Source organism: Columba livia, chromosome 8, assembly GCF_036013475.1.
Source record: "Columba livia isolate bColLiv1 breed racing homer chromosome 8, bColLiv1.pat.W.v2, whole genome shotgun sequence".
In the NCBI taxonomy this organism is placed as follows: Eukaryota; Metazoa; Chordata; class Aves; order Columbiformes; family Columbidae; genus Columba; species Columba livia.
Window position 1 is genome coordinate 23,173,506 of NC_088609.1, and position 27,907 is coordinate 23,201,412.

A 27,907-nucleotide genomic window follows, 5' to 3' on the forward strand; every position below is an offset into this window, starting at 1 on the left:
GCTGGGGGCTAGCTCACCCGCTTTAAATAATCATGGTCTAGAGAGTGGGCAGAGTAATTGAGTAACTAAATGCCGTGGTATATACACAGTGTGGGGAGCAGAGATTACAGGAATAAGTATATGTGCAGCAATTACAGGTGATTGAGACAGCACTGTTTATATAGCAAATAAAAGTTCCAAGAAAAAAAAAATCAAAATAACTGAAAGGCAGAGTTCATTTTTTCTGAAGAACTGTTGTGTTCTGTCCTTTGTGAAGGCATCGGCTTATTAAAGACAGTGATGCCAGTAATGTCTCAGCTCTGAGAAACAGAACTGTGAGAATTTGTGAACCCTTTAACATAAGAGAAAAAGACTCTGTGGCTTCTTGCTGATGTAACTACAGCAGCTCTGGGGCTGTAACAACTGTTGTTGGCCCCAGAAACCCACTATCAGGTGGAAACTGATGGAGTGAAGTGTCCCATCCTCTCCACAGCATGTCGCCTGACCACAGGGGCTCTCTGCAGAGGTCCCTGCTGGGGGGCTTGGCCTGAACCCACCCACATCTGGGTGACTCATCATGCTGTGTGGGGAGGCTCGTTCATCAGCATTACCAGACTAACACAGAGAAGAGCAGCTATTTAAGATAATTTAGCTGTGAATATCTTAAATACTAAGAACATGTAAAAGAATAAGAATTAGGAGTTTCACTTTCTCCATTACCATACATAGTTTTCATTAGTTAAGCAGTTTACCCGATTAGTGGGGAAAGCTTGTGCTGAATATTCTCTCCATATATCTATGAATATGAATATGTGTGTTATTTGCTGCCCTCAGAGGAACAGAATTCAGCTCTTGGCTTTATTGTTGGGTTGTTTGGTTTGTTTTTTTTTTTTCCCAGAAGGATCACAAGCTACCTTGACATTGTGACAAGATTTTGTTGTTGTTACTGTTGATGTTCTTTGGTACTGGGACTTTGTGTTTTCCTCCTCTATGGAAATGTAGGAGTCATGTTTCATTGTATTCTCGGAGAAAAAGGAAGAAAGCAGATAGCACTTTGGAAAACTTTAGTAGTCGTTGTTGTTGTTGTTCAGTTGCGAGAGGATGGAGGCAGACCACTGAATGGAAAGTGTTGTGCAGTGTCAAGTGTGGTCAGGGCCATGTGTGGGTGCAGCATGTAATAAGGATTCTAGATATATGCAGACATTTTGAGCACTTAGAATTTAGGAAAAAATGAACTTGAAGAATTCAGAAGTAACTGGAAAAAAAAATCATTAAAATTGAAAGCGCTTTCTCTGGAAAACTTTATATGTCAAATATAGAAGTTTTCCACATGAACAAATGGGGGTCAAACATTACTAAAACCTTTGTGCTGAGGGCATATAAAATGACCCATACAAACCTGATTTAAATTCTTGTAGCTCCCGGGTGAGGGCAGCTGTCTACCATGCTTAAATGTTAATGTTTCCTTTATCTGATTGCCTTTCCGTACCACGCTCCCACTTTCAGGGGTACTGCTTCACCTATTACCCTCTTCAAAGCTGTTCATTCTTGTCTGCAGTCCTCATAGCTTTAACTGTGTCTGAGGTAGTCGCTTGGCCATGTGGCCTCCTAAGCTGTTTCATTCTTAGCTTTTGCCCACCCATGTACTTGTCTCCCCAGTTCCCTGAAGCCAACAGGAAACCTTCCCAGATGTAGTCCTGCCAAAGCAGCAAAGGGATGAAGCCCAGATTTTCTTGGTTACAGAAGAGAGTGGTATTTGGGGAGGGTAGCTAAGCAAACTGCAGATCAACTGTTCTTCATAAGAAAGGAGTAATCAGCATGGATTTGTTCAGGGAAAAACCATGTTTGACCAACTCAATGAGATTACTGGTTTGGTAGATGAGAAGAGAGCAGTAGGTGTTATCTTTAGCAAGGCTTATGGCACTGTCTCCTGTAGCATCCTCACAGACAAACTGGTGGAACCTGCTGTAGCTGACCCTGCTCTGGGCAGTGTTTGGACTGAATAGTCTCAAGACATCCCTTCCGAGCTCAGCCACTTTGTGATTCTGTGCAGGTAGTCGACCACCTTTGTCCTTTCCAATCATTAAAAGAATTTGTATTTTCTCCTTCCTTTTTCTCTCCTTCTCTGGGGGAAAGCTATTGGTTCAGAGAAAGAGCTATTCAGGAAAACAAGCCACAGAGAAGGAAGAGTAAGAGCCACCTGTTGTTTGATTTCTAAGACACGCTAGTGTTTGACACTATGTGGCAAACTTTTTGTGTGACAATTATCCTTCCATTAGCATAGCTACAGAATATGTGGACCTTTGTTTGGTGCATGTCCACTGCAACCAATACAGAATACTTTAGCAGAGCAATTTGAACTCTCTCTTAGCAGTTTGTCAGACATCTTTCTGTCTGCACTGTTGTTCCCATCTAGTTTAGTTATGTGCAAATATATGCACTTGAAAAATGAATGTGAAATAAGACAATTGGGCTTCATTTCAATTTGCAGATGCATAGGGACATCACCGTGTCATTTAAAATTATTTACATGTTGAAAGTGCACAAGAGGAATTTATAGAATGAATGCACGCACATCTTCATACCTCAGACTGGAGGCAACACTCAAGTATGAAAGAAATTGGATAATGATATTACATTCAATATGGAAAATTCTTCACACATGAGGAAAACAGTATTTTTGAAACATGTTGCCTCATAGCTAAATGATATTGGTGCCCCAAATTTCCATGAGCCAGTGATCCCTAGAATAGTTTATGTAAGGTCTTCCTTTACCTTGTTACCACTGCTCCCTGAAAATAATTTTTGTGAAAATTACTATTTTCCAGTGGTTTTTTTTGATGCCACATCTCATCAGCATATACCAGCAGAATATACTTCAGATCCACTGGAGTTCTGTAGGAGACTGTTGCTTATTTTTGGTTTATGATGGTAACTAGCTGTGCCAGCTGAAATCTGGGTCTTCGAACAGTAGATAGCATCTATTGCCTTAGCAGGAGACAGCTCCCAAATAAGCAACCCATGACTATGTCATGGAGACATACATGGACTTTCCTAGAACAGGAAGCAGATCCATTTAAATTTAGAAATAAAGTCTGGGCTATCTGAGACATCTTGTACTGCCCGGTCACCAGCCTGTTCCACCAGTCAGACTGCTTGCTGATGTGCCCATAAAAACTGCAGCAATCTGAAGTGGAGGATTCTCCCTACTTTTTACCATTAGGCAACAAGCACCTTTTTTAGTTCATAATATGCTCAATTACCTTTAGATTGATCCATGAATAAATTATAATCAAAACCGACTTATTCACCTTAAAGCTCTCCTGGCTTAAGGTTTCATTGTTGATTCATTATGTTGTCAGTTCTCTATCGGCAGGGTAATGCTTTTTTATATCTGGATAGAGACAGTTTTAGTGGAAGATACTGTTATCTTTAAATGAGTAGGATTTAGCTTTTCTGGTAAGAACAAATTCATCAATGATGAATCCCTGGAGAAAGTACTGAAACAAAAATCACAATGTTGCTGGAGATTTATACAGTTCATCAGTTAAAAGGCAGCTTTTGGAAGTCTTGGGGGGAGGGGTAGGGTTTGGATTTTTTCGTTTCTTTCTATAAAATACTGCAGCACAATATTTCAAGCTTCCAATGTTGTGATAATGCAATTATAAACAATGAAATAATACCACTTAATATATTTATTTTGGCTCCATTCTTGATGTTATCCCTCCAATAGAAACACATTGAATTATGGTTATATAGAGACAGATGGATACAAATAATGCAGCTATAGACATCACTGATACAGATATTTAAGTAGACAAGAGTTATCTAATTACTCTGCTTGTTACAATCTTCTAAGCACTTGCTATAATCCACATATTCATATTATTTTTTTTTTTTTTCTGGGCAGATGTTGGTATGACAAAGATATCAGTGTATGGAGAGTTTAGTGACATTGAAATATCTGGAAATTAAAACAAAACATAACAAAACAAACAAACAACAACAACAAACATGCAAAAAAAAACACATTCTGTAGAAAGATTTCAAAAGCAGAGTTAAACTCAACAAGTTCTGTGCTTGTGCTTTCATTGGGAATTGTGCTATTAAATCCCCCATGTGCTTAGGAAGAGATCCCTTACAATTATTAGATTAATAAATAAATATCCACCTCTTCAGCAGTTACCTCAACATGTTTCCAGTTTTGCTGTATCCAGTAACTCGCTTCATTAAAATATTGTTTGCCATTTCAAATGGCCTTTGACTCGAAAATGTTTGAAACCACAGCTCTCAACAATAAGCAGTCGCATCAGCATTCCCTATATCTGTGCATTACTCATAAGGGCAACCATCAATAAGTCCTTCCTAAGCTCCTGAGGCTACATTTTTATGTATTATTTATTGTTATAGAAAAGATTGCTGGTTTTCAGTGCTGTTTGATGAAACTTGGCTTGGCTGCTTGTGAACTACTAGACTCTGAGCACAAAATAACCAGACAGTTCATACGGCCACACAGTCACCTTCTGTTAAGTCATTGGAAGCTCATTGTGTGTGCCCACACCTGGATGAAGACCTAGGTGCTTCCTTGATTATTTTTAATTCTGTTTCGTTAATTTCTTGACGGAAAAACAGCAATGCACAGAAAAGACTAAGGTTGGATGTTAGTTTCCCAGATTAATCCTAATTTATTTTATTTTTAAAAGATACATATTATATAGAGTAATTTAACCATATGCACGTAACTACAAACATCTGAATTATGGTACTGATAGCATTGCACACTTTTCAAAATGTCTGCTGTACATTCCAGATAGCAGCTATGTTAGATATAAAAATCTGAATACTTAGAAAATTAATTAATTGACTTTGTAATTTGCTCTTCACCTATACAGAGAAATGAATTATTTTTCCACCCTTTTCCTTAGATCATCTATTTCATTTAAATATACCCATTTTTTCTGTCTGTAGAAATTAGGAGATTGAGCATACATTAAGAGAAAAGAACAGTAAAGGATTTATTCTGCAAAGGTTTGGCTGTTCTTCTGAAAGATGATCTTCAATCAGTCAAGCCATGAATGACTGTCAACTCTCTCTACTACTTCAGTTAAAACCTCAGCAAAATTAGCTTTGCTACCTGCTCTGAAAGTCAGCAATTCAATTCCTGGCCACAGATGCAAGAGTCCGAAAATGCTTTGTCATCACGTCTCCTGCCCTCTCAAGCCCAAAGTTGTTGGCATCAGCTTATAAATTATGGAAAGAAAATAGTTTCTCAGCAACACGGGTACTACTAATTCATAGCCAAAATGTATTTCCAATTGATGCAGCCAAGCAGACATGCAAGAATACTTTTTTTCAAAATTTATATTTTTTTTAGATCTTTACTAAAAGTCTTAGGCTTTCTAAAAGTCATACAAAGAATTGAGTCTCTGTGTGTGTGCTTTAGAGCTTATTGATTAGATTAAAATTAGACTAATTCTTCCTTCTACTCATTTTCATGTTTAAAATAATTTGGGGTTTGCTCTCTTATTAGACTTAGGTATGTAAGGCCACTACCGTCCTGCTGTTAGCAGTAATATTTTAAGACACCCTGGCACATTTTCTTTCCAAGATCGTGAATGGCAACTGTGCAGAAAGGAAGGTTTGTTTGATGTCTGTAAGGAAGCCCTTGAATATGACGTACAGGAGCAAAGTTCCCGTAGAACAGACAAAATAAGAGCCCTTTGCTGGTGGGAAGACTTGGCTGCCTCTAGATTTGGGACAGATGCGGTCTGCAACATCCCGCACAGTTCTGGTCTTGCATTTGTCTAGACTGAGGCTGTGTCCCAGAGTATCATTCAGTCCCAGCTGGTGGGAAGGCACCTCCTCTGGTGCCTTCAGACCGCCCATCTTGTTTGGACTTGACGCTAAAAATCTGTGGAGGCTACAAACCAAGTCTCGGAAGCAGGGAAGCATTTCAAGGACCTCACCCTCTGGCTGTATGCTCAGACTGCCAGAAACCTAGCAGCTGAGAAGGCTTTTATTTGTCATAACAAGAAGCCTAATGTCCCAAGGTTGGGTATCATGACTGACAGAGCTCACTGAGGAATTTTTCTCCTAAGGATTAGCAGAGGGGCAAGATAACCTCTTCTGGATTTACTTCATTTTAAAAAATAATAATTTCTAAATTTTTAAATAATTCTAGTTTTAAAATTCACATTGAAATTCCCTCTTAAAAAATTGATAACCACAGCAGTACTGTATCTTGTTCAATATGCTCTTTGAGGTGGTATTATTAGCATGAATTAATGCTAGCAACTGCTGAGGCTGTGCATCCCCTGTTACTACCTGCTCGTTTTTGCAGTACTGCAGTAGCTTCTGAATGGGGTTTCATGAGGTGGATAAAATAGTTTTACAGAATAAGGAACTAGTTTCAGGGGGCAAAGGGTATCCATGTCTTGTACCATTTTTATTCACCTAAATCTGTGATTGTGGCACACTACAGTTGTCCATATCTCTGGAAAAGGGACTTTTTCTTTCAGGAAGCTGAGTGTTTTATGAAATCTGAACCAGCTCTTTCATGTTCTTGAGTGAGACATGAGTTTTGCAATTCAGTGAAATCTTCCTCTAGAGTTTCCTTAATTGGGTTCAAGGATTAAATATTGCAGAAAAGACTGCAAGTGGGACATAGAAGTAAATTAGGAAATTAGAATGTGTTTCAGTTCATTTGGTGTTTGTTAGCCTTACTTTGACAGGTCAAGACAGCCTTCTGTTATCAGAATGCAAAATACATGTTGGTAAGTTTTAAAAATATATATTGATATATTTGGGTATCCATACAAATAATCTGACACACTGCTGGAACCCAAGTAAACCGATAGTTTTATGATACCTTTCCACATACTATAGAAATAAAGTTATGCATCTGAATTATTTAACGTGATACATTTTTTTTTTTACATAAGCAAGTATGCAATGGGGAAATATAAAACTGTTGGATGCTGACCTGCAATTCAGCTATTTTTCTCCTGTGGCATATTAATATTTTAATATTCAATATATATTTTCAAGTCAAATCCTGAAGTTCATATTTGATATTTATTCACTTCTCACTCTGGTACAGTCTCACTCATTTCAATTTCAACTTCGTGCATAAGAAGCAAGTCACACTCAGGAAGGACTTAAGACCTTGTCCTTGGGATCAGACTCATGTTTTGCTACACCTGCTCATTAAGCATAATCATGTTTCCTGATTTTTGTTTCAGAAACTACCCAGTTTTGGGCCTTACCTGGAACAACGCAAAAAGATAATAGCTGAGAACAAGATTAAACTGAAGGAACAGAGTATGGCTGCCATGCTTCCCCAGAAAAGGCATTTCATTCCAAAGAAGCCCATTCCATCTATCAAGGTAACAAAAATCCATGCTTACGCATAAGAAATGATCAGCCATCAGGCAGTTGACATGCACAGTCATTTCTTGCAGTTTGAGGTGGTTATTACTGCTTTTAAGCTTGTTAGGGGGCATCAAAGACAACTATTTATGCAGACTTTCTAGCTTTTAACCAAAATTGATGGGAAATTATTTTTGATCTACATGTATAGGTGTTTCCGTAATGTCATTTTTCAAAATGAAGATATTCAAGCAATGGAACAGTAATTGTAGAACAAGGCAAGGGTAATGTCTTGAGGAACGAAGTAGGACTGTTAACCATTTATTTCAGTTTGAATAATGCAGTATGAGTTCAGTTTTGCACGATGCCTTTTGATTACTTGCAAAGTGCTAAATACCTCCATCTCTCTCACGTAGGATCAATGGAAAAGGATCAATAGTTCAGTACATATGAAAGTTGTGTCATAGGTTTTCAGGCTGAACTTTTAAAGCTGGAGAATGTTTGTCTACATAGCTGATCCACTGTTTACAATGAGTAAATGTCAAGGTGAAAATAAAACCTGTGACCCTATCTACTGCATAGTCCATATACTGGAGCTTCTCTCTTCCCTTAGGTAGCCAATAAATGTCAATAAAATGAAACATCAGAAGGTAATTATTCTAGGTGTTCCCTTCAGAACTTATTTAAACTTCCTGTCTGAATAGGAAAAAGAAGCAGGCAAAAAAAAATCCATTTGAAATCAGGATTCCTTTATAAAGCAGTGCGAAAATTATATCTCTTGAACTTCTTGACTGTCTTCCTCATATATGTGAGGATATAAAAAATCTACAGATAGGTAACTTTCACTGTATGATCCGACCTGTAAGAATTCTTGCAAAAATAAAGCCAAACATGAAATACGAGCGGTAGCTCAAAACAACACATAGTTCCCAAGGGATTTTTTCAGTTTATCAACACATGCAGTATTCCAAGCTAACTGGTAGCACTGCAAAATCAGTCATGGAGAAATTCTAAGTCATCTTCCTGTTTAAGTTAAATAGCTTGCCACTTCTGTAGACCTCTCTCAGTTTTTTGGACTACTTATTTTGGTTTATGTCATGCTATAGAAAACAGCTCCCCTCCTCTTGTGCTGAGGTTCTCTATGTATATAAATGTTTCAAAGAACAGCAATCTCCGCTTTTCTTTTCCCACTATGATAAGCATTCTCAAAGCCTAACTGACCTCAGAGGTTTTATGGTTCTGTTCCCTTTTCAGGGAGAGTATTGATGTAGGGAAAAGGAGAAAAAAGAAGCAACAGCCAATAACTGCATTTTCAATGAGACAGATTGCTTCTGAAAACAGCAGAAAACAAAAAACAAAAAAAAAAAAAAAAAAAAAAAAAAAAAGTGATATAATCCGAAAACAAATAAACTGAAAGAAGGAAGAAGTTTAGCAAGAGCGAAAAACAGACATAAAGACTTGAAAATAACATAAATAAAAACTTGAGGTCAATAATTTATCAAACCTAACTCTGAGTACAAAAGTGAAAAAGAACCAAGTAGTAGGAGATGGATTAAAAAGCAGAAAAGAGGACCTACTGCAGAGAAGAGGAAAATGAGCTCCCCAAACCAAAAACTTGTTTATAAAGACACTGAATACTTTTGTGTGGTATCTGTGAGGAGCTTTTGAGCCAGAGAAATCAGGTTAGTGCCTCTCTCAGACCTTCATTTAAATGAGACTGAAAAAGACTGAAGCAATTTAGAAGAAGTTAGGAACCACCAAAGCCAATTCTTGACAGTCTTTCAGTCTGACTGTCTCTTTAGAAGACAATGTTTTAACCATAATGAGAAAAGCAGCAATGAGAGATGCCTGCTAAGAAACAGGAAAATACCTGGGCTTTGCCTGAGTAGGGAGCTTGCCACTACAAAGGGAGGTTTTAATAAAGTTTGTTATTAATAGATCCATCTATTATTATACTGTGGAGAAAATCTGCCAGGATTCATAATATTCATTAAGGAAGCTGAGTGAAGCGTAATGAAAATGGTGACTTATGTGATACCCTTCCCTGATCAGGGATTCTCCACGGAGGTAAGCAGAGGAGCTTGGACTTGGGTGATTTATTTGTACCTGTCCAAGAAGCATTCACATCTAGAATTACAAATCCCAGTTTGTCTCCAAGTAGTTCTGTCTCTGCTGACCCTCTAGACTGAGGAGGGAATACGTCCTGTTAGTTCAGACTGGGATATCGGGGGTGAGAATGCTCAGCTCTTACATCTGGTCCCAGCCTAACTCTGGTTCTCTGGAGCAGCAGAGAGCTTGGAAGCTGATTGGACCTGAGCTGTCCTTATAAGAGCTATGACCCCTGCTTTGGCTAGTTGCATTTTTGGAGGATTGCTGCAAATTTCCTAATGCCTGCCCAGAACTCCCTCATCTGTCTAATCAGCTGTTGGGTTGGTAATATGTAAATTCCAACATTTGTTTAAATCCCACATGCTGCCAGAATGCCTTTTTAAATAGATTTAAAAACTGTCTGTGATTATCCAAAATCTAATTTAATTTTTGGATAGACTTTCCCATGGCTTTTCTCTTTATTTTCTCTATTTTTCAATATTAATTGAAACTGCATACTTTGATATTCAGCAGAGCAGTTTTTCTTTTATCACTTGTCTGTAATATCAAAATTTCTGCCATATGTGGATATGTGCCCTGGATCTTTTCAGTTGCAATTTTTTACAGCTCCCACACATGTATTTGCCTACCTGAGGTAATGTCCTTATTACTTTAATTTATTTCCTGATACATTCTTATGGTTTTTTTTCCCTAATAATTTATTTCTTTGTCCTTCAGGGCTTATACCATAATATTTGTTCACCATTTATGTGCTTGTTTTAGAATCATAGAATTGTAGAGTCATAGAATACCGGGTTGGAAGGGACCCCAAGGATCATCTGGTCCAACCATTTTTGGCAAAAGCACAGTCTGGACAAGATGGCCCAGCACACTGTCCAGCTGATTCTTAAAAGTGTCCCATGTTGGGGAATTCCTGATCAGGGAAGTGTATCAGCTCCTTTTTTTATGTTTTTATCCCTTTGTTTAGCCAACTTGCAATCCCACTTCATGGCTACTTGATTTCAGAACTCTGTTGTGTCAGAAGCATATTGATACATAAAACTTACCAGTTGTTGTTTTGTTTGTGTTGTATTTATTGCCTCACAGTCTTCATAAAGAATTGTGATAGATTCACGAGGCATAATTTTCATTACAGAAGCCATATTGAATTATGTAGCGAAGGGTCATTTCAGTTATTTTGTAAGTCCCTGTTTAGGTAGTACTGCAACTCTTTTACTTGCTTTACTGAAACGAGGCTTAGGGGTCCCTAAATGCCAGAGCACATTTAATAACCTTTTTAACTATTGGAAAAACATCTCTAATCTTTCAATTTAAAGTTAGTTTTAATGAGATTACATATTTTTGTTAGGTACTTTACTGTAAATTGACCTTGGTCATCTACCCTCAGGTTCTGGTGACTTTTTCTTCTTTAATCTGTAATTTTTTTTCTAACATTTCTTCTTTTCATCTTTCTCTCTCTGACAGTAGCTCACCTTTATTACTGAAAGAGAACAGGTGGAAGGCAGGCATCTCTCTAATGGAGATCAACACCGGTACAGTCTCACTTACGTTCTTGGCAACATTTCATCCCCTTTCCGTGCTCTCTCTGCATCCTAGCGAGGGCACTTCTGTGCAGCTTCTTGTTCTTGCACAGCCTATGGAATCCTGAGACCTGCTCAAACACGCCATAAGTAATAATGGGCAGATGATAGAACACTTGGAATCAAGCACATGACTTTGTTATGTGAATGTCAGATGCTTTGTTAGGCATTTTTTTATACTACTTGGTGGTGAATCAACTTCAGCATTTGCATGAAAGGCCTGTCCTTAGGACAGGCTGCTGTTCACAGCTGGCAGGGCAGACCTCTGCTTCTGGTATCTAAAGATTGCCCAGCTTTCCTTACCTGCTGCTGCTGCCAGCTTCAAGTGCACAAAGTTCCTAGTCAATGAACCTTTCTCCTGCACCCAGTGTGACGTGCAAAGTGTTCTATGGTGACTCAAAAAGTGCAATAAGAGGACAAGCATGCGTGTTCCCTTTGAAATTGCTCTATGAGATGCAGTACCTGCACTGGTATGGCTTTCTAATGATCTAATGAGAGGCCTGGAGCGTACAACATCTCTACACCACAGTGTGGTCTTTTACTGTGTGACCTGCATGAAAATGGACACAGCAGGTCTACAAGGAGCCAAACCTCAATCATTAATTGTATTTACAAATATAGGTTTCCTAATATGAAGGTTGATGAAAAGCTAATCACCATAAAATGTTTGGTATATTAACATTAAAAATGCAGCTATAGTAATAAAAATAGCATTGTAAAAATGAAATCCTACTGAACAGATCTGCTCCTAGTGTATACTCAAAACCACATCTGCCTAGCTTAGTGACAAAATGAATTTTTTTCTGTACTCATTAGTAACATAAAACTAATGGATTCTGCTCTGATTCTCTCCATAGCAACTGAATTCCTTGCCAGTTCCAGTTGCAGGACTAAGTTCCTCTCCCAGTTGGTTCAGTACAGTTTTGTTGAGAAGAGTGGGATAACAGAGCAGTAATCAAAAGGAGTGCTCCATGTTCCTGAGATCGCAAAGGTGCAACTTAGGACAAATTTTAACTTTCAGCTTCTTTTTTTTTTTTTTTTTTTTAATTGCTGCTAGTAATGCATAAGCCAGAAAGAACACAGCTTGACTTTCAAAACCTGGCTTCTGTTTGCAGGTCTGGCAGTTGGCAAGAAAAACATTATACTGTAAACAGTGCAAATTTGATCCGGAGGCCATTGAGATATACCAAGTGTGGAATCCCACAGTGCCATTTTAGACAGTTGCTTTTTGGAGTGAAACTGCACTTTAAACAGTGAAAGCTAATTATTTCTTGCTGCACTGTTTATTTTGTTCCAAACATTTATGATTTGATGGAAACAAGAAGCTCTGAGATAGCTTGAGATGCTGTAAAAGAGTGCACCTGCAAAACATCCTTTAAGAACCATTGCTTTTTTTAGTCAATAAAGTCTTGAAACTTTGCAAATGAATAAAAATCCAGGTTTTGCTTGAGAGAAGGAAGTGATTAAAAGACACAACAGCCAGGAGTGTAAATGAGCAGTAAATCATTGACAGTCTTTTGAAATCACTTTCAGGCCTCTAAAATGCCATCATCCTCCCTATTTTGGATTCTAAGTCCCCAGGAGTGCATTTTGTGAGCTGTGAGAAGTGAGACTTGGTTACAAATTCAGAAATCACCATGCCATATGCATTGTTTTCTGTTATTCCCTTTGTAACTTTGTAGCTGGAAAAATCTATTTTGATCATGTTCTTCTAAGCAGCCATATCCCAAACTATCTAATGCTGTCCTACACCTTGGACTGTCTCCCTCCCATCCCTCAGCTGCTTCTCTGGAAGGCCATTAACCACCTCACTCCTGTCCCATTTAAAAAGCCTTTTCTAATTTCCAGCTTTAAATTTATTCATGGCTGGCTTAAAATCATGTGTTCTTGTGCCAACATTGTCATTTAACTTAAACAGCTCTTTTGCCTCTCTGATGCATATATAAAGAGACATCATGTTGCTGCATTGCCTTCATCGTCCAAGGCTAAGCATCTTGTTAGGCTCGTTTTGTCTTCTCTCATAAGTAATGCCCTCCATCCCAAAATTATTTGAGTAGCCCATCTCTGCAACCTGCTTGAGCATTGTGGGTTTTGTTAACATCTAAATTATATTTAAAGAATACAAATGTGAATCTGGAACCTCCTTGAGAAAATTGTTAATTACCTATGCTGTTTAAACATCTGTGTTTGTTAGATTAAAAAGCCCTTCACTATCAGGAATCTCCCCATGTTGATAACTTTTACAGCATGAGCAGGCAGTGGGAAGCTACTTCATTGTATGTTGCACAGGTTTTACATAATTTCTTCAAATTCTTCGGTACACAGACCCATACTTGCAGACAACACATGCATTTGCAACATAGAGTGGAATATTTGAGGGCTATATACACAAAAGAAAGGCTTATAGGATACATTGTGTTGCTGGGGGCAGTAGATCATGCAAAGATATGCCTTTTGAAACCTATAGCAGGAATGTTACAGACAAGCCTACATGAGACTTGAAAAAAGCTGGAGCTGAATTCTACAACTACAATATTTCAACTGCAGAAACCTGAGAACTGTAGCAACCTGAATACTGCTGAGAAATTGCTAGTAAATCCAAGAACTTTTCTGAGTAAGACATTGAAATGAAAATACAGGGGTGTGAGCAGTTCCTAAGAAATCACACGTGACTGAGTTACTGTGGCGCATCTGTGGATGCACAGTAAAGAGTTGTGTGTTCAAGTCTAGTCCTTTGCAATACCCAATGAAAAAGTAAAAAGCTGAAACACTTTGGTAGTAGTTAAGCGACCTTTTAAAGTGCTTTAAGCAAACAGATTTTACTTCAAATTTGCAGTGAATTTGGACTGTGCACATAATCAGCTTGCACAGCTCTGTTGATGAGTGCTAACTCATTAAGCTGTGATAACTTGCTCACTTACAGTCATCTGTCTCCACTCATCATGCTGCCTTTAGCAATGTGGCATAGCTGGTTTATGCTGGAAGAGCGTTAATGATCTCCACATGTTGCTGAGAAGAACTGGAAGGCTTTTAGCATTGAATGAATGCAACCAAGGTATTTCACATGTCAGCAACTTAGGGTTTGGCAGAGGGAAAACATTTGAGTATTTTTGGAACAAGAAAACAGTACAATTTCCCTGTTCTCCTTCCTGGACTTATGGTTGTATTCCTACCTCAAATCATTAAGAACAACTTTATAGATCCTACCACTTCGTCCAGCAAACAAATAAATGTGTATCATTGCATAAAGATACTATTGTAATTTAAAAGTGCTGAAGGCCAGGTAGGCCTCAAAGTTAAAACTTCCCTGAGATGAACAGGAGTCGTTCATTCATGAAGTAGAGCTGCTGTTGCAAGTTCTCAGCAGACTCAGGAAGACAACTTTGGATCAATTTTTGCATTTGATTAATGTAGCAGAGGTTTCCTTTAGAGCTAACATTTATAAAGCCATATTGCTCTGTTGTTCTGATGTGGCTTAGGAATAATTAGAGATGCTTAGTTTGTTTGAAAGTAAGGGTGCCCAAAATAAGATATGCAATGAAAAATTAGGTTACTGTAATCTGGTTCTTCTGCAATTGGAATTGAGAATCATTGTATGTGATTATACAGGTTAAATATAGTATACTAATATACACTTAAAATGATTGCTAATCATTTCAGAATAATTTTTTTACTGATATGAATACAGTAAGTATTGCTTCTTCAAAAAATATTGAGAAACAGAATACACAAAGAAATCCTTATCATGTTTCTTGATGATGCAAGACCAAAGGTAAATGCTTTGAAACTTATAATTCTGGGCAGACTTGTCTGTGTCTCATATTTGGCTTGATCTTGAGCATTTTTCAATTGACTTGGATCAAATTCCATAATCAAAATCATAATGACTTCCTGGTTTATTACAGTAGAATGACTTTGAAGCCAGTTCTGCTCTCCTATCACTCAGTGAGATTTCTCTAATACTTATCAGTTATACCCTTTTTAAAGCAAAAGTAGAATGTATTGTTGCATGCATAACCTTCATTTACTGAGCTCGACTTTATCTTAACAATGTAGAACTTTGCACATAAAATCAAACTTGTTTTGCAATGTGGGAACTGTTGTAGAAGTGTGCTTAGTAAACTGACAAAATATCCACGCAACCAATCGAGTGCCACAGAGTGAATCTGTTAAAATGCAGTCATGTCCATCACCTGTGCTGTATGTCCACAAGTTAAACTAATATAACTGAGAGACAGCTGTAGTCCAAAGTACCTGGGACTTGTCCCATCTCCACCATTGACTCAGTGAAGCTGAACTGCCACTGAGCTGTGCAGTTTCCCTTGATGGAAATGGTTTGCATCAGGTAGGTCCCCAACAACTTCTTTGAATGTACCCATACACTTTCCTGCCATACTTTTGTAGCACAGATGTGTAAGGTTGATGCCAAAAATTTCTCCTTGCAAAGTTAACAGAATTGAATCAAGACTTCCAGGATTAGACTCACATCTTACTTCTGTACAATATTTGCAATAAACTGGTAATCTTCATGTCATTTGCCCATATTATTAAAGAGAGAAAAGCAGTTATTGTTCTGTCAGTTTATTTGATTGTGCCTTGTTGTGAGTTCTTAAATCTGTGTGAATGAGAATGGCTGAGGATGATCTGATTGTTTGTAGCATATCACTCCTGTTTTGTGCTCCATTTTGTTCCTTGAAGTTTCACACAATAATGGCAAAACAATAGCACATTCAAAATCAAGAACTAAATGTGTAACCTATTTGTAGAACATATTTGTATACAAATATGTACTTCTAGTGCTGTGTACATTCAAAATGTGCCTGTATGGCACGTTCTTTGTGTTGTAGAGGATGTATGAAGGTCAGCAACTTGGAAATTTATAAGAAAAATCACAATGCATGGCCAAATCTTCCGTATTAAAGTACTAGAGAGTGCTCCTGCGCAGCTATAGATACTGATTCGGTATCTTCTAAATGAGTCAATAACTTTTTTTTTTTTTCCCTAGGATGTAATTGGAAAAGCACTGCAGTATATTGGAACATATGGTGAGCTCTGCAACACAGAGCAAGTTGTGGCTCTGATTGACGAGGAAATGTGTATCAACTGTGGCAAATGTTACATGACCTGTAATGATTCTGGCTACCAGGTAAGAGCACAGCTATAATTAGCAGAAAGGCATGATGAGTTATCTTTCTGCTGCTGGGAAGAAAGAATCCACCTTCTGTTAATGAGCAGGTGGTAAAAACAGATGTCTAAAATATTGGATTCGAAGCCCAGCATGCTCCTGGGCTGCGCCTTGCCTGAGCTGTTTGCTGGGCGGTGAGAAACGAGCCAGCACAGCCTCTTCTGGAGGGCTACACAGAGCATCCCGCATCTCGCCCGCTCACTCCAGGTCACCCTCCTGGTCTCTCCCTAACTGCAAGCATGAAGTGAGATTCTTTTTAAGAGAAAGAAAAAGGAGACTCAGGTCTGATGGCAATAAATGTAGTTCTTTGATGGTTTTCAAGTCTATGAGGGAGAAAGGGAAGAATGCATCCCTTCCCACCAAGGGCATGTGGGAGACAAGACCTGTTCTTATTACCAAACGCTTTTTAAGAAACCTAGTCCTTGTTCCATCAGCGTAACTGAACTTGGACTAATTCAGGTTTCAGGCAGGTGGGATTTTGTTTTGATCTCAATTGAGGTACAAATCCTTTCTCCAGGATAGCTGCCAGGGTTTAGAGCCGCAGGCTGAAGTTTCCAGAAATCACTGTGACCAGAAAGTAGCACAATTTTGAGCTGTGGCTCTTATTTGCAGCAAAGTATTTCTCTGATTTCTGCTCAGTACAGTAATGTATGTTGTTTGAAATGTATCAGCATTTCTACGTGTCGTTCCTTGCCATATCCACTGGAGCTGATGGACTGGTCTGCAGTAAAAAAGGCAGTACAGGAGGTCTCATATTCTTTTACTAGGTTGGTGCAAAAGGAATTGCAGTTTTCGCATTGTTGAAAATTGCCATTTGATACTGGAATACATTGTTAAATAAAGGTGGTTACGTCATTTTAATGGACTTTTCTTGCCTTTTTTTTTTTTTTTTTTTTTTTTTTGCTACTGACTTATTACTTGCTGTTTATTTTCGACTTAGACTATGGAAATGATGTTAGACATAAAGCAAATTCAAGTGATTTTCTTATCGAGTTCAAAATGGGTCATAAGGCAGCAGAGACAACTTACAACTTCAACAACGCATTTGGCCCAGGAACTGCTGACAAACGTACAGTGCAGTGGTAGTTCCAGAAGTTTCACAAAGGAGATGAGAGCTTGAACATGAGGACCATAGTGGCCGGACAGCAGAAGGAGACAACAAGCAACTGAAAGCAATCATCAAAGCTGATCCTCCTACAACTACACAAGAATTTGCTGAAGAACTCAACGCTGACCATTCTACGGTTGCTGGGCATTGGAAGCAAATTGGAAAGGTGAAAGAACTCAATAAATGGGTGTCTCATGAGCTGACCAAAAATGAAAAAAATCATCTTTTTGAAGTGTTGTCTTCTCTTATGCGACACAACAAGAACAAATCATTTCTCAATCGAGTTGTGACATGCAATGAAAAGTGGATTTTAAATGACAACCAATGATGACCAGTTCATTGTTTGGACTGAGAAGAACCTCCAAAGCACTTCAAAAAGCCAAACTTGCACCAAAGAAATGTCATGGTCACTGTTTAGTGGTCTGCTGCCGGTCTGATCCACTACAGCTTTCTGAATCCCTGCAAAACCATTCCATCTGAGAGGGATGCTCAGCAAATCAATGAGATGCACTGAAAACTACAACGCCTGCAGCCGGCACTGGTCAACAGAAAGGGCCCAATGCTTCTCCACAACAACGCCCGACCACATGTCGCACAACCAACACTTCAAAAGTTGAATGAATTGGGCTATGAAGTTTTGCCTCATCTGCCACATCCACCAGACCTCTGGCCAGCTGACTAACACTTCTTCAAGCGTCTCAACAACTTGTTGCAGGGAAAATGCCTCCACAACCAGGAGGATGCAGAAAATGCTTTCTAAGAGCTTGTTGAATGCTGAAGCACAAATTTTTATGCTACAGGAATAAACAAACTTATTTCTCATTGGCAAAAATGTGTTGATTATAATGGTTCCTATTTTGATTAATAAATATGTGTTTGAGCCTTGTTACATTAATTTAAAATTCACAGTCCAAAACCACAATTACTTTTGCACCAACCTAATAGAAAACTAAAAGACAATTTTGCATAACCTCTGTGGAATCCAATATGCAGTAAGCAATAATTTCTACATTAATTTTTCCATTCATCCCAGTCCAAGAACAGTTGTCAGAAAAAAATACTTCAGCTGAGCACCAAGTGTCCTCTGAGCACCATGACCTTTTGTTTATCTTTAATTCACTTTAACCAAGGGTAGGTTAAACTACTTAGTCAAAGAAAGAACTCTTCCCTTTTACAATCAACTCCTGCAATTAAAACAAGTTTGTCAGAGCAAAGTTAGACATGTGTTTTTTTTCCACTGATATGAGAAAACTAATGCTGCACTTATGGCAGATTAGATTATTACAGTAGCTTTTTAACTGTCTAAATTTCTTATTGACACTAAAATTTTTACCTCTTCTCCTTTGATCAGATTTCCCAGTGAAGGGGAGGATATAGCCCTTGGAAAGCAAAAGAGAATCTGATAATATTTAATAAAACTTTATTTTCTATTCACTAGGGAAAAAAAATCAGCACCAAAATAACCGAAGTGTAAAACCTCAGGAGATTTTTCTAAGCACAAAAAAAAAATTAAGGAAATTAATAAATTATTGCAAAGAATTGAAAAGAAATCGAACTCTCTTCCCTCCAAAATAGCATCTGCTTTGTGCTTCTCTTTGTTTCAAAAATATCCACGCTGGTCTACAGAGCTATTACCTCATATGACTCCAACAGAGCAGCTTTCCTTAATTTAAAGTTAGCCCTGTAGTCCCGACTTCTCTCCTTCTTTGAACTCCCTTCCAAGACATGTGTTGTTGTTAGGGAGAGAAGGAGTCCTTCTTAAATACTTACAAACCACAGTGCTTTTTCTGCTCAAATTGATCTAAAACTTGTAGATTCAGGGCAGTTAGTACCTACTTCATGCCCATGCTGGTTGCTACAGCAACATCTGTGCTTTCCTACCAGTCAAACCCCAAATGCCACATCTGCCTTTGGAGCCAACCTGGCTCCTCCCAGCTCCCCTGGTCGCTGGCATTGGGTAGGGAGGTTTGCTGAGGCACCACTTTCTTGCAGAGAAGAAAGAGTTCAGCTTTCAGGCCTGATTTTTTTTCCTTCCTAAAACTCTGACAAGTAGATATTCAGTGGTGGTTTGCCTTTTTTTTTTTTTTTTTTTAACTTCTTACTTTTTACTTTTCTAAGCTTGCTTCTTAGATATTGAAGCTTTGGTGGTTGTGTGATGGTTTTGTTTTTGCTTTTAATTGCCATTTCCATTATACCAGGAGCTTATTTCATTGAAACTGCCATTGTTATTTCACATTCAAATATACTTATCGCCCTAATTGGTAATGAGGATTCACTGCCTGGAAACGTGAGAACTAAAACAAGCTCTGCCTGCACAAAACTCAGATATCCCTTTCGAAGATTTGCAAAGGAAAATAATCACATGAAGCACAGCGTGCTGTGTTTTTCTCTACTCCTTATTATATTAGCTTGTTTATGCATGCTGAAAATGAAAGTCAAGAGAACACATTGTGTGGCCACTGTTGTGCTGAAGCCATACAGGCATGGTTTGGTGTCTGCACCAATAACCCTGCCAAATCACCGTCTTACGAAATATTTCCTTCATGCAAAAGAGAAATATCCCTTTGGGAGTTTAAACACCATGGGCCAAACTCCTCCTTTTGTAACCAGCCCTTGTGACCTGTGAGCTTTCACTGAGGTATAATTTGGCCCATATTTCTCATTTTAAAGTGTCGGGGGGGAGGGTTGTTTTGTTCCATGCCAGCTGAGCAGTTGCTATAGCTGCAGTGCAGAATCACACCAAGATGTCTCCAAGTGCTGTAGCACAGGAAATTCAGATGCTAAAAAAAACAGGAGCAATTTTTGACCTTTTCCATGAGTGACATCAATAACGTTTATTCCTGTTCGCAGGCTATCCAGTTTGATCCCGAAACCCACCTGCCCACAGTCACTGACAGCTGCACAGGCTGCACCCTGTGTCTCAGCGTCTGCCCCGTTATCGACTGCATCCGCATGGTTTCCAGGACAACCCCATACCAGCCCCAGCGCGGGCTGCCCCTGCCCTGCAGCCCCGTGTGCTGAGGCCATCGCTCCCACGGCTACCGGGAACTTCACACTTGTTTGATGCAATTGATTTGCTTTCTAATTAGTCCTTGAAATCTACTCTTATAAAAAGATGCAATATTGATAGCCGTTACAATGAACACTGTGCTTTCCACTTATTATTTTTACAACAATTAAGCTTTGAAATTACAGAAAGTTTGTGATTAGTCAGTCATGGCTGTCAGTTGTCCACCATTTGAAGTGTAACTTTCTCCTCACAATTCCTGCTGTAATTTCAAAATTTCTTTATAGACGCTTTAATCTCTATGTATTTTTTTTGGCTGTAAATATAATTAAGAAAACATTTTTAATGAACTACAAATCAATGTACAAGCTAACTGTTTTCAAGGAGGCATTTTTGTAATTAAACATTACATCTAGTTTTAAAAAAGTTTCTTAGAAGATGTAATTAACTACATAGCATTCAAATAAAGCAATGTGGCTTCTATTTTTCTATGGGAAGAAATGAAAGGGAGTTTAAAATAGGATTTGGGAACTGGATTAATCACTTTCAACTACTACAGCATATGGCAGTGTATTTTTATAATCCTTTCTAATTCTTTCTCACACTAGACACTTTACAGAATAAATTTGCTGTGCACTTACACATGCTGGACTTTACAGATTCGTATGTTGCATGGGCAACTTGATTGCTACTTTTTCCCCCCCAGTGAACACTCATAACATCTCTAAAAACAGTTAAATCAGTTTATAATAAAGTCCAGGTTGTATTTCAGCATTCTGAGATGCGACAACGTTTTTTCCTCCAAGCTTATCTTCTAAATAACTTTTTAATTGTTCCTATTAATGTTCCAGAATGCACACATCACAGGTCAGAGATCTGATTACGTGCAAATGGAATACACACCCTGCAGACTGTGTTTGCCAAAGACGGACATGTAGGGCAAACTGGCAAGATGATTTCCCCCAGTGCCAATTCTTCATACTCATATGGTTATAACGGTTTCACAACCAAAAAGAAATATAGATTCATCTGTCTTGCTAAACAATAGTTCAGTTTTAATCCATTTTGCATTCACAGTAGGAACTTTCTGATATGAATGTATTGCTGTCTGCTTTACTCCACTTAAGAATATAAAGCCTCTAGCTTCATAATAATAAATGATCTATCAGTTCAATTTCTTATACATTATATTGTGCTCAGCAAAAGCTTTGATTAAAACTAGACCCAGACTTTTCTTTCTTGATTTATCAATTGTGCACTGAATTATAAATAAATGTTGAAATCAGCTTGGGTTTTTTTGTGGTGTTTTGTTTTGTTTGTTTGTTTCTTTGGGTTTGTTTTTGTTTTTTTTTTTTTTCATTTACTAAACAGATTTTTCTCATAGAGAAATCATCCAGGAATCATTAATGACTTCATCCATGTGTACATTATTCCATTAATTGCCTTCCTGCAGAATGCAGCATGTTGTTTGCCCTCTCTGGCACCCCTTTGTCTGCCCTGACTCATCATCCTTTTGCCTGCCCTCCCCACACACAGGGGTGTGCACACAGACATGCACCCTACGTCACTCTAACATTCTGAAGTATCATTTCATTTAGTGTCTTTGCTCCATCAACACTGTTTTGCCGATACTTGATGAGATCCCTTGGCAGGCTTGAACCAGCGTCTCCACTAATAGCTTTCTCTTCATACTTTTTCTCCTCATCATTGTGGATTCTTCAAGCTCGGACGAAAACAGGAACAGATAGTTGTACTGCTTAGAAAATATTTGCCTGAAACTTCTTTAAAGCTTTTGGTCTTGTAGTAGTTTCTTCTATTTCATGAGCTATAGAAGACTCATGGGAAGAACAAGCTATTCTGTGAGTGTTGGGGGTGAAGTCTGGAGACTCTGCATGTACCTACTGCTTGTACCTCTTCCAAGGAGCTGCTGACAGGCAGCAAAAACACCCATCAAAATCAAATAATCTGCAGATAACATTTTATGTTTTCAGTTAGCAGATGCAGGGAAAAGTAGTTGTAATCACCCAGGCTGGTACCATGTGCTTCTCATTTTGTATCCTACCTAACATGAACCCTGAGGGCCAGAGGCCATGTCTCACCTGCCACTGGACTGGCCAGTTTCTCCATGTCTTTCATTGCTACATCATCAGCCCTGATTACCTTACCATCCTGAGGGCATCAGATCTGGTAGTGTGGCTTTTAAATACAAAACAATGCCAGGAGACCTTGTTTAAGTAGCTAGCACATGTACATCATAAACATAACAGCAAAATTAGAGCTTTTTCCTAGGATATACAGTAGTCACAGGACATCCAGTATTCCCAAGTAACTACAAAGTAATCTTTGGAGGAGTAAAGGCATTCATTGTGAATCAAGATTATAATCAAGACTATAATTTGTTTACCAAAGAAGAAATAACAGGTTATATTATGCAGGTTTCTTTCTCACTACCCACCCCCTCCCCCACTCTTGTTTTATCAAGTCTGTTAACCATTCCAGGAAACACATTCCCAAATGAATGTGAATACTTTCTATCTCTGACAGTCAGCAATAAATCTGTGTGTTACAGAAACTCAGAGAAATGGCCACATTTCGTTCTCCTGCAGGATTATCTTTAAGTCATCAGGGAAAGGCATGGTGCACACAGAGGCAGGGGAGAGTGCCACCAAGGACCTATTCCTGAGGTTTATAGGTTTTCACATCTGTCTTGGGGAATCCATCCCATTTAGTGTATACAAGAGCCAAGAAACAAACAGAAATATCTGGTCTATTCTGCAAAAGCCAGAGCTAGTTATTAAAAAAGGGATATGAATTTTCAAAGTGTAAAAGGTTCAAAATTAAGCTCGTATATTTCAGTGATTTAGTTGCACATTTAAGGCATAATGTATTATTAAAGACACGCTGGGTGAGATCCTGCAACCCTAGCCCTTGCAGTTTTTAGATGTCATCCTATTGATCACTATTATAAAATATTGTAAACCATATTTGACAAATTAAATTACGATACTACTACCATAGCTTATGCTCCAGTAGCACATTCTTATTCACATAATATTCCTGAACAGAAAAACCTCCCCATGTTCAGCGTATGCTCTGCAGTCCAAGAAATACTTGAAAAAGCTGCCAAATCTGCTTGTGTGAATCCCAGTGCACTCATACATGTTCATTGGAAGAAGAGGTGCTTTGCCTTGCTAACAGACTATACAGGCAGTTTGGTTTTTGGCCACTAGGATGAACAGACATAATATTTCCAAGGCACAGGACTGGCAATGTTAATAGCCACATTTGAAAAATTACACAGGATTTTTACAAGACATAATTTCCTGATTTAAAATGAAATATTAATTTGATCTCTTAGCAAAATTAAATCTAGCCTTTGTGCATGAATCTCATGGGTAGCCTGTATATCCAGTGTTGAAGCCCAGGTACACATACACTGCTCCTTACTCTGATGCTTTACCAGTTGCCAGAGGAAGCCACCTTTGCAGACACCCATTTGTTCAGTTCCTAAAATCTGTCAGGAGCAAAATGCAAGTTACCTGTCAAATTGCTGCCCCTCTTCGTTGCGGCTTGGAGGACACAGGGCTTTCCACTGTGTGGCCTCTGGGAGAGCATCACGCTGGCTTTTCTGTTGTCTCCCCGCCTTCCAGCACCTATCACTGCCACCTTTGGCTCCTCCAGCTTCGTTGTTTAAGCCTTTTATCTCAAGGTGGCAAAAGTGATTGCTAGATTCAAGGCAAACTATCCAAACCCCGAGTGCCGTCAATCTCATGCCTCATAAAACCACTTTGTTTAACAAAATCCAGGACTGCAGCCTTAGAAATATAACATTAGCATAGACATTTTCTACCAATAAGATCCGGCCAACATATTCTGTATGTATATTTCATTATTTATCTACTGTAACATGGCATTGGGCATGTTGTTAAAATTTTATATTTTTCAACATCTCCTAGTAGAAAATATTTTTTTTAGATAAAATATTTATTTTATTGGCAAAGGTTTTACTTCACCAGGCTGCTCCACTTCTTTGATGAACTGTAGAAGATGATAGGTTTTCATTTGCAATATCTGACAGCCTGGCAGACTCTCTCAGCAGCTGGATTAGTAACTTCAGTTTTGCTTCTGGGTCTTTCATATAATTAGCCTGCTTATGACCCATCCGGGTCACTTCATCTTTGCTGTTGCTGTTTCCTTTCTTTCCTGAGGAACCGTAAGCTCTCTAGTTATTTTTCCAGGAGATCCGTTTTTAATAACACTTCCTCAGGTTGGTCTGCTGGGTCTGTGCAAACACCCACACTGGCCTTGGCCAGGAGCAGAGACCCTGCTTTTATCCCTCTTTCTTTCTTGGAGCCCTGAATCTGCCCATCGTGACTTTTTGTGATGTAGGAGGAGAGTTTCTCACAGCTATGAAGCAGTGAAGCTGGAGGTCATCTCGGCAAGTGGGCATGCATTACGTCTGCACAAATAAAGCCCTAAAAAAACCACTCACATCTTAACAGTGAAAACACACACACACACTTTCCCCTTCTAGTTTAAGCAAACTAAAGTTACCACAAAGAAATGCAATTGTTCATTTTCTGTAAAAGAACTGCAAGTTGTTAAGCTTTACCTTGAGTTGCCTACCTGGATACTTTCAGACACCATCACTCAGCAATAAATGTAAATTAACTTTGAGGACTGGAACCGAAGCAACTCCTTCCTGACGTAGATCAGCAGCTGAAAACCGTAGCTGTTCCTTTTCATTATCTTTTGCCAAATACTAACATATCTCTGAACTCATTGGGGTTTCTTGTGGTACCATAGAAATACCAACCCTCTCACATACATACCCTCAGCATTGCAGGATTCCTGCGCTCTGCAGAGCTGCACTGCACCTTCCAGGCTTGGGCTTCCTCTGCAGGGACAGCTGCAGTGTTGCCTTCCAGCCTCTGGATCTGGACATTAGACAGGACTTGTCTGTCTAGTGTGGGCCTTGCCATATATTTGGCAACCAGGATCCTTAAGACAAGGGCAGCAAATAGTTTCCAGCTGTTGGTCAACCATTTTTGAGGTACTAGGTGACATTCAGGAGAGTCTTAAATGATTGTCATACAAGTTGAATAAAACAGCAGCAACCATTGATCTGCGTTGTCTTTCTTTTTTTAAGAAGAAGCATTTTTCTTCTTCATCACATCAAATCACAATATAGTTGAAAGTTGTTCCTCAGTATTATTGCCTTCAAAAATGAGAGCTCTTTTGTTGCATTTCAGATAAGAAAGGCAACCAGTATCAAATGCCTCCAGTGGGTAACTCATACTGGTAATTGCTGATGAGAGTCAGACACCACCTAATAAAGCTAATCATCATCACTAAGGACATCTTCTTCACCTGTTTAGCCTAGAGAGTACTTATTGTCAGAGCTTTAACTTCTGCTTATTGGAGACAGGTTTAGATCTTGTCACTGAAGTCTTCATTTTCAGTTGCTGAGAAATAATGTTTCTTGGGAAATGAACTCCTGTTATCAGGCAGATTAGATGGACTGCAGAAAAAGGTCACCTGCTTTCTGCAGGTGCATGATGCCAAATTTTCTAAGTTCAGTGAGGGGAGTCAGTGCCTTCTGTTTCTTGTATGGATCTGCTATAGTCTCTGTTAATTGCTTTAGGCAGAGTGAGTGATGTGGAGTTTGACAAAACCCACTATAACAAAAGGGAGCCAAAGTGAACAGAAGGGATCCTGTGCTGTGGTGTAGGGCTCCAGCCCGGTGGAAGCACTGGGGCTGGGCAGTGCTGGGTGGTGGGGGGGATGCCCAGGCCCCTCTGCAGGGCAGGAAGGCATTTCTTCTTCCTTTGCTTTGGCACAGTCTTTGCATGGCCTCTGTGCTGCTGGAAGACCATGGGTCACTCTTTGCATTACTTTAATCTTAAAACAAAAACAAGCACTGCAGGATCCTTTATTGAAGTCTTTAAGGATTATTATTTTTAACCAAAATCATGTGAAATGCAAGTGAAAAGAATACAGAATCTATTTTCCATAAGGTGACATGCTACCAGAGTGGTAAGCACAATTATGTTTTGGTGTCTGGGCAGGCGCTGCAGTGATTTCCTGTACAGTCACCTGCTCTGTAGCTGCAGGGACTTCCCATTGTAACACATTTACTGGTTCACCATCACATGCAGAGCAGCCTTTTTGAAGAGCCCCATGCTGCACTCTGTGGATCTTTTCTTATTATTGTGGATAGGTAAACCCCTTTCATAAGTTTTATGAGGAGCAAACATATATGCTATTTTATGCTACTAGCCTATTTATTGGATTAGCTTGAGGATTTGATGCAAAAGCTTAAGATGATATTGAAAACACACATCACTTCTATTGTAGCCAAGAAAATCAGCTTTAGAATTAGAGAAACCTTGTATCAGGCATTATGTATAGCTCTTTAGCTTTTTAGCACGGCTGTTCTTTGTTGCTATAGCAACCGAATTAACCATTTCATTAATATAATGGAATAAACCACATTTATTCATTTTTGCACTCACGGGTAATCCACATTCAGCTTTCAGCATGCTCGTCAAGCTGTGTCCCTTTCACCTCAGCCCCAGATTTTTTCCTCAGCATTGCCAAAGGGTTTTTATTTGTATTTTTCCTTGTTGGGGAGAGAATGAGCTGTTGTTTTTGAAGAACATTGTATTTTTGGTAATTAAATTTACCTTCATTGCATTGGCTAGCTTCTGTTTAGCATCCCTTAAGTGGAAAAGCAGACTTCACAGGCAGCATCCAGTGCAGAGAAGTGGTGTTTTTTGCATCAGAAAAGAATAAATCACTTAAAATAATGAAAAACTCATGCCTGTGATCAGCATGTAGGCTAAACTTGGCATGATGTGTTCTACCAAAAATATGAACAGTACTCAGCTACGTATGCTGCCCAAACAGTTATGTTGCTGAACTGTGGTTGTTAAAAGCAGATGGAGTGCTACACTCTTTGTTTACCTTGGGTTTAATGTTTCCCGAGCTGTGCCCACATGTTGTAATGGTTATTGAAATAACACCATCATTAAAAAAATAAGTCGGCCCATCAACAGAAGGAAGCAGGAGTACTCTGGGTGTGTGGCACCGGCAGGGCAGTGTCAGCCCTGTTTGCATTGCTCTGCCCAAGCTCTGCTGTCCCCAGTGCTGCCATCACACCTGTCCCATCCCCGTGACAGTGCAACACCTGTGCATGGGGGCCAGGGTGCAGTGGAGCTCAGCTGAGACCAGCACAACACCTACCACTCCCCTTGGCAGTCCCAGGATTTGGCCAGCAGTAACCAAAACGGGGCCCCACGGTCAGCTGGAAAAGCTCTTCATAACATACTGGTGCCAGGGGGCCACAGAGGCTACAGTGGCAGGTGGGGCACAGCAAGGAATCGGAGACCCCCTCAACTCTAACCTGCTACCTGCCAGCAACAGAGCGGCCACCGTGCCCAGGCGGACACCGGCGAGGCTCCAAGACTGGGTCTGCTGGGTTTAGTCTTGCTTCGTACCATCAGTGTGACAGTGAGTACAGCATAGGTTCTTGGCTAGAGCCACCATTGCAAAGTCACAGGCCAAATTTC

General features: G+C 39.2%; 1 protein-coding gene across 2 annotated transcripts in view; it reads left to right on the forward strand.

The window, feature by feature from the left end:
* The window catches only part of DPYD (dihydropyrimidine dehydrogenase), a 346,955-nt gene extending 325,333 nt beyond the window's left edge, over positions 1-21,622 (forward strand). For both annotated transcript variants that reach the window (XM_065072591.1, XM_065072592.1), the window contains 3 exons: positions 7,221-7,364; positions 16,042-16,182; positions 20,180-21,622. In XM_065072591.1, the coding sequence (XP_064928663.1) occupies positions 7,221-7,364; positions 16,042-16,182; positions 20,180-20,350 (456 nt within the window). In that variant the 3' untranslated portion in view covers positions 20,351-21,622. The remainder of the gene's footprint in view (positions 1-7,220; positions 7,365-16,041; positions 16,183-20,179) is intronic.
* Positions 21,623-27,907: the final 6,285 nt, after the last annotated feature.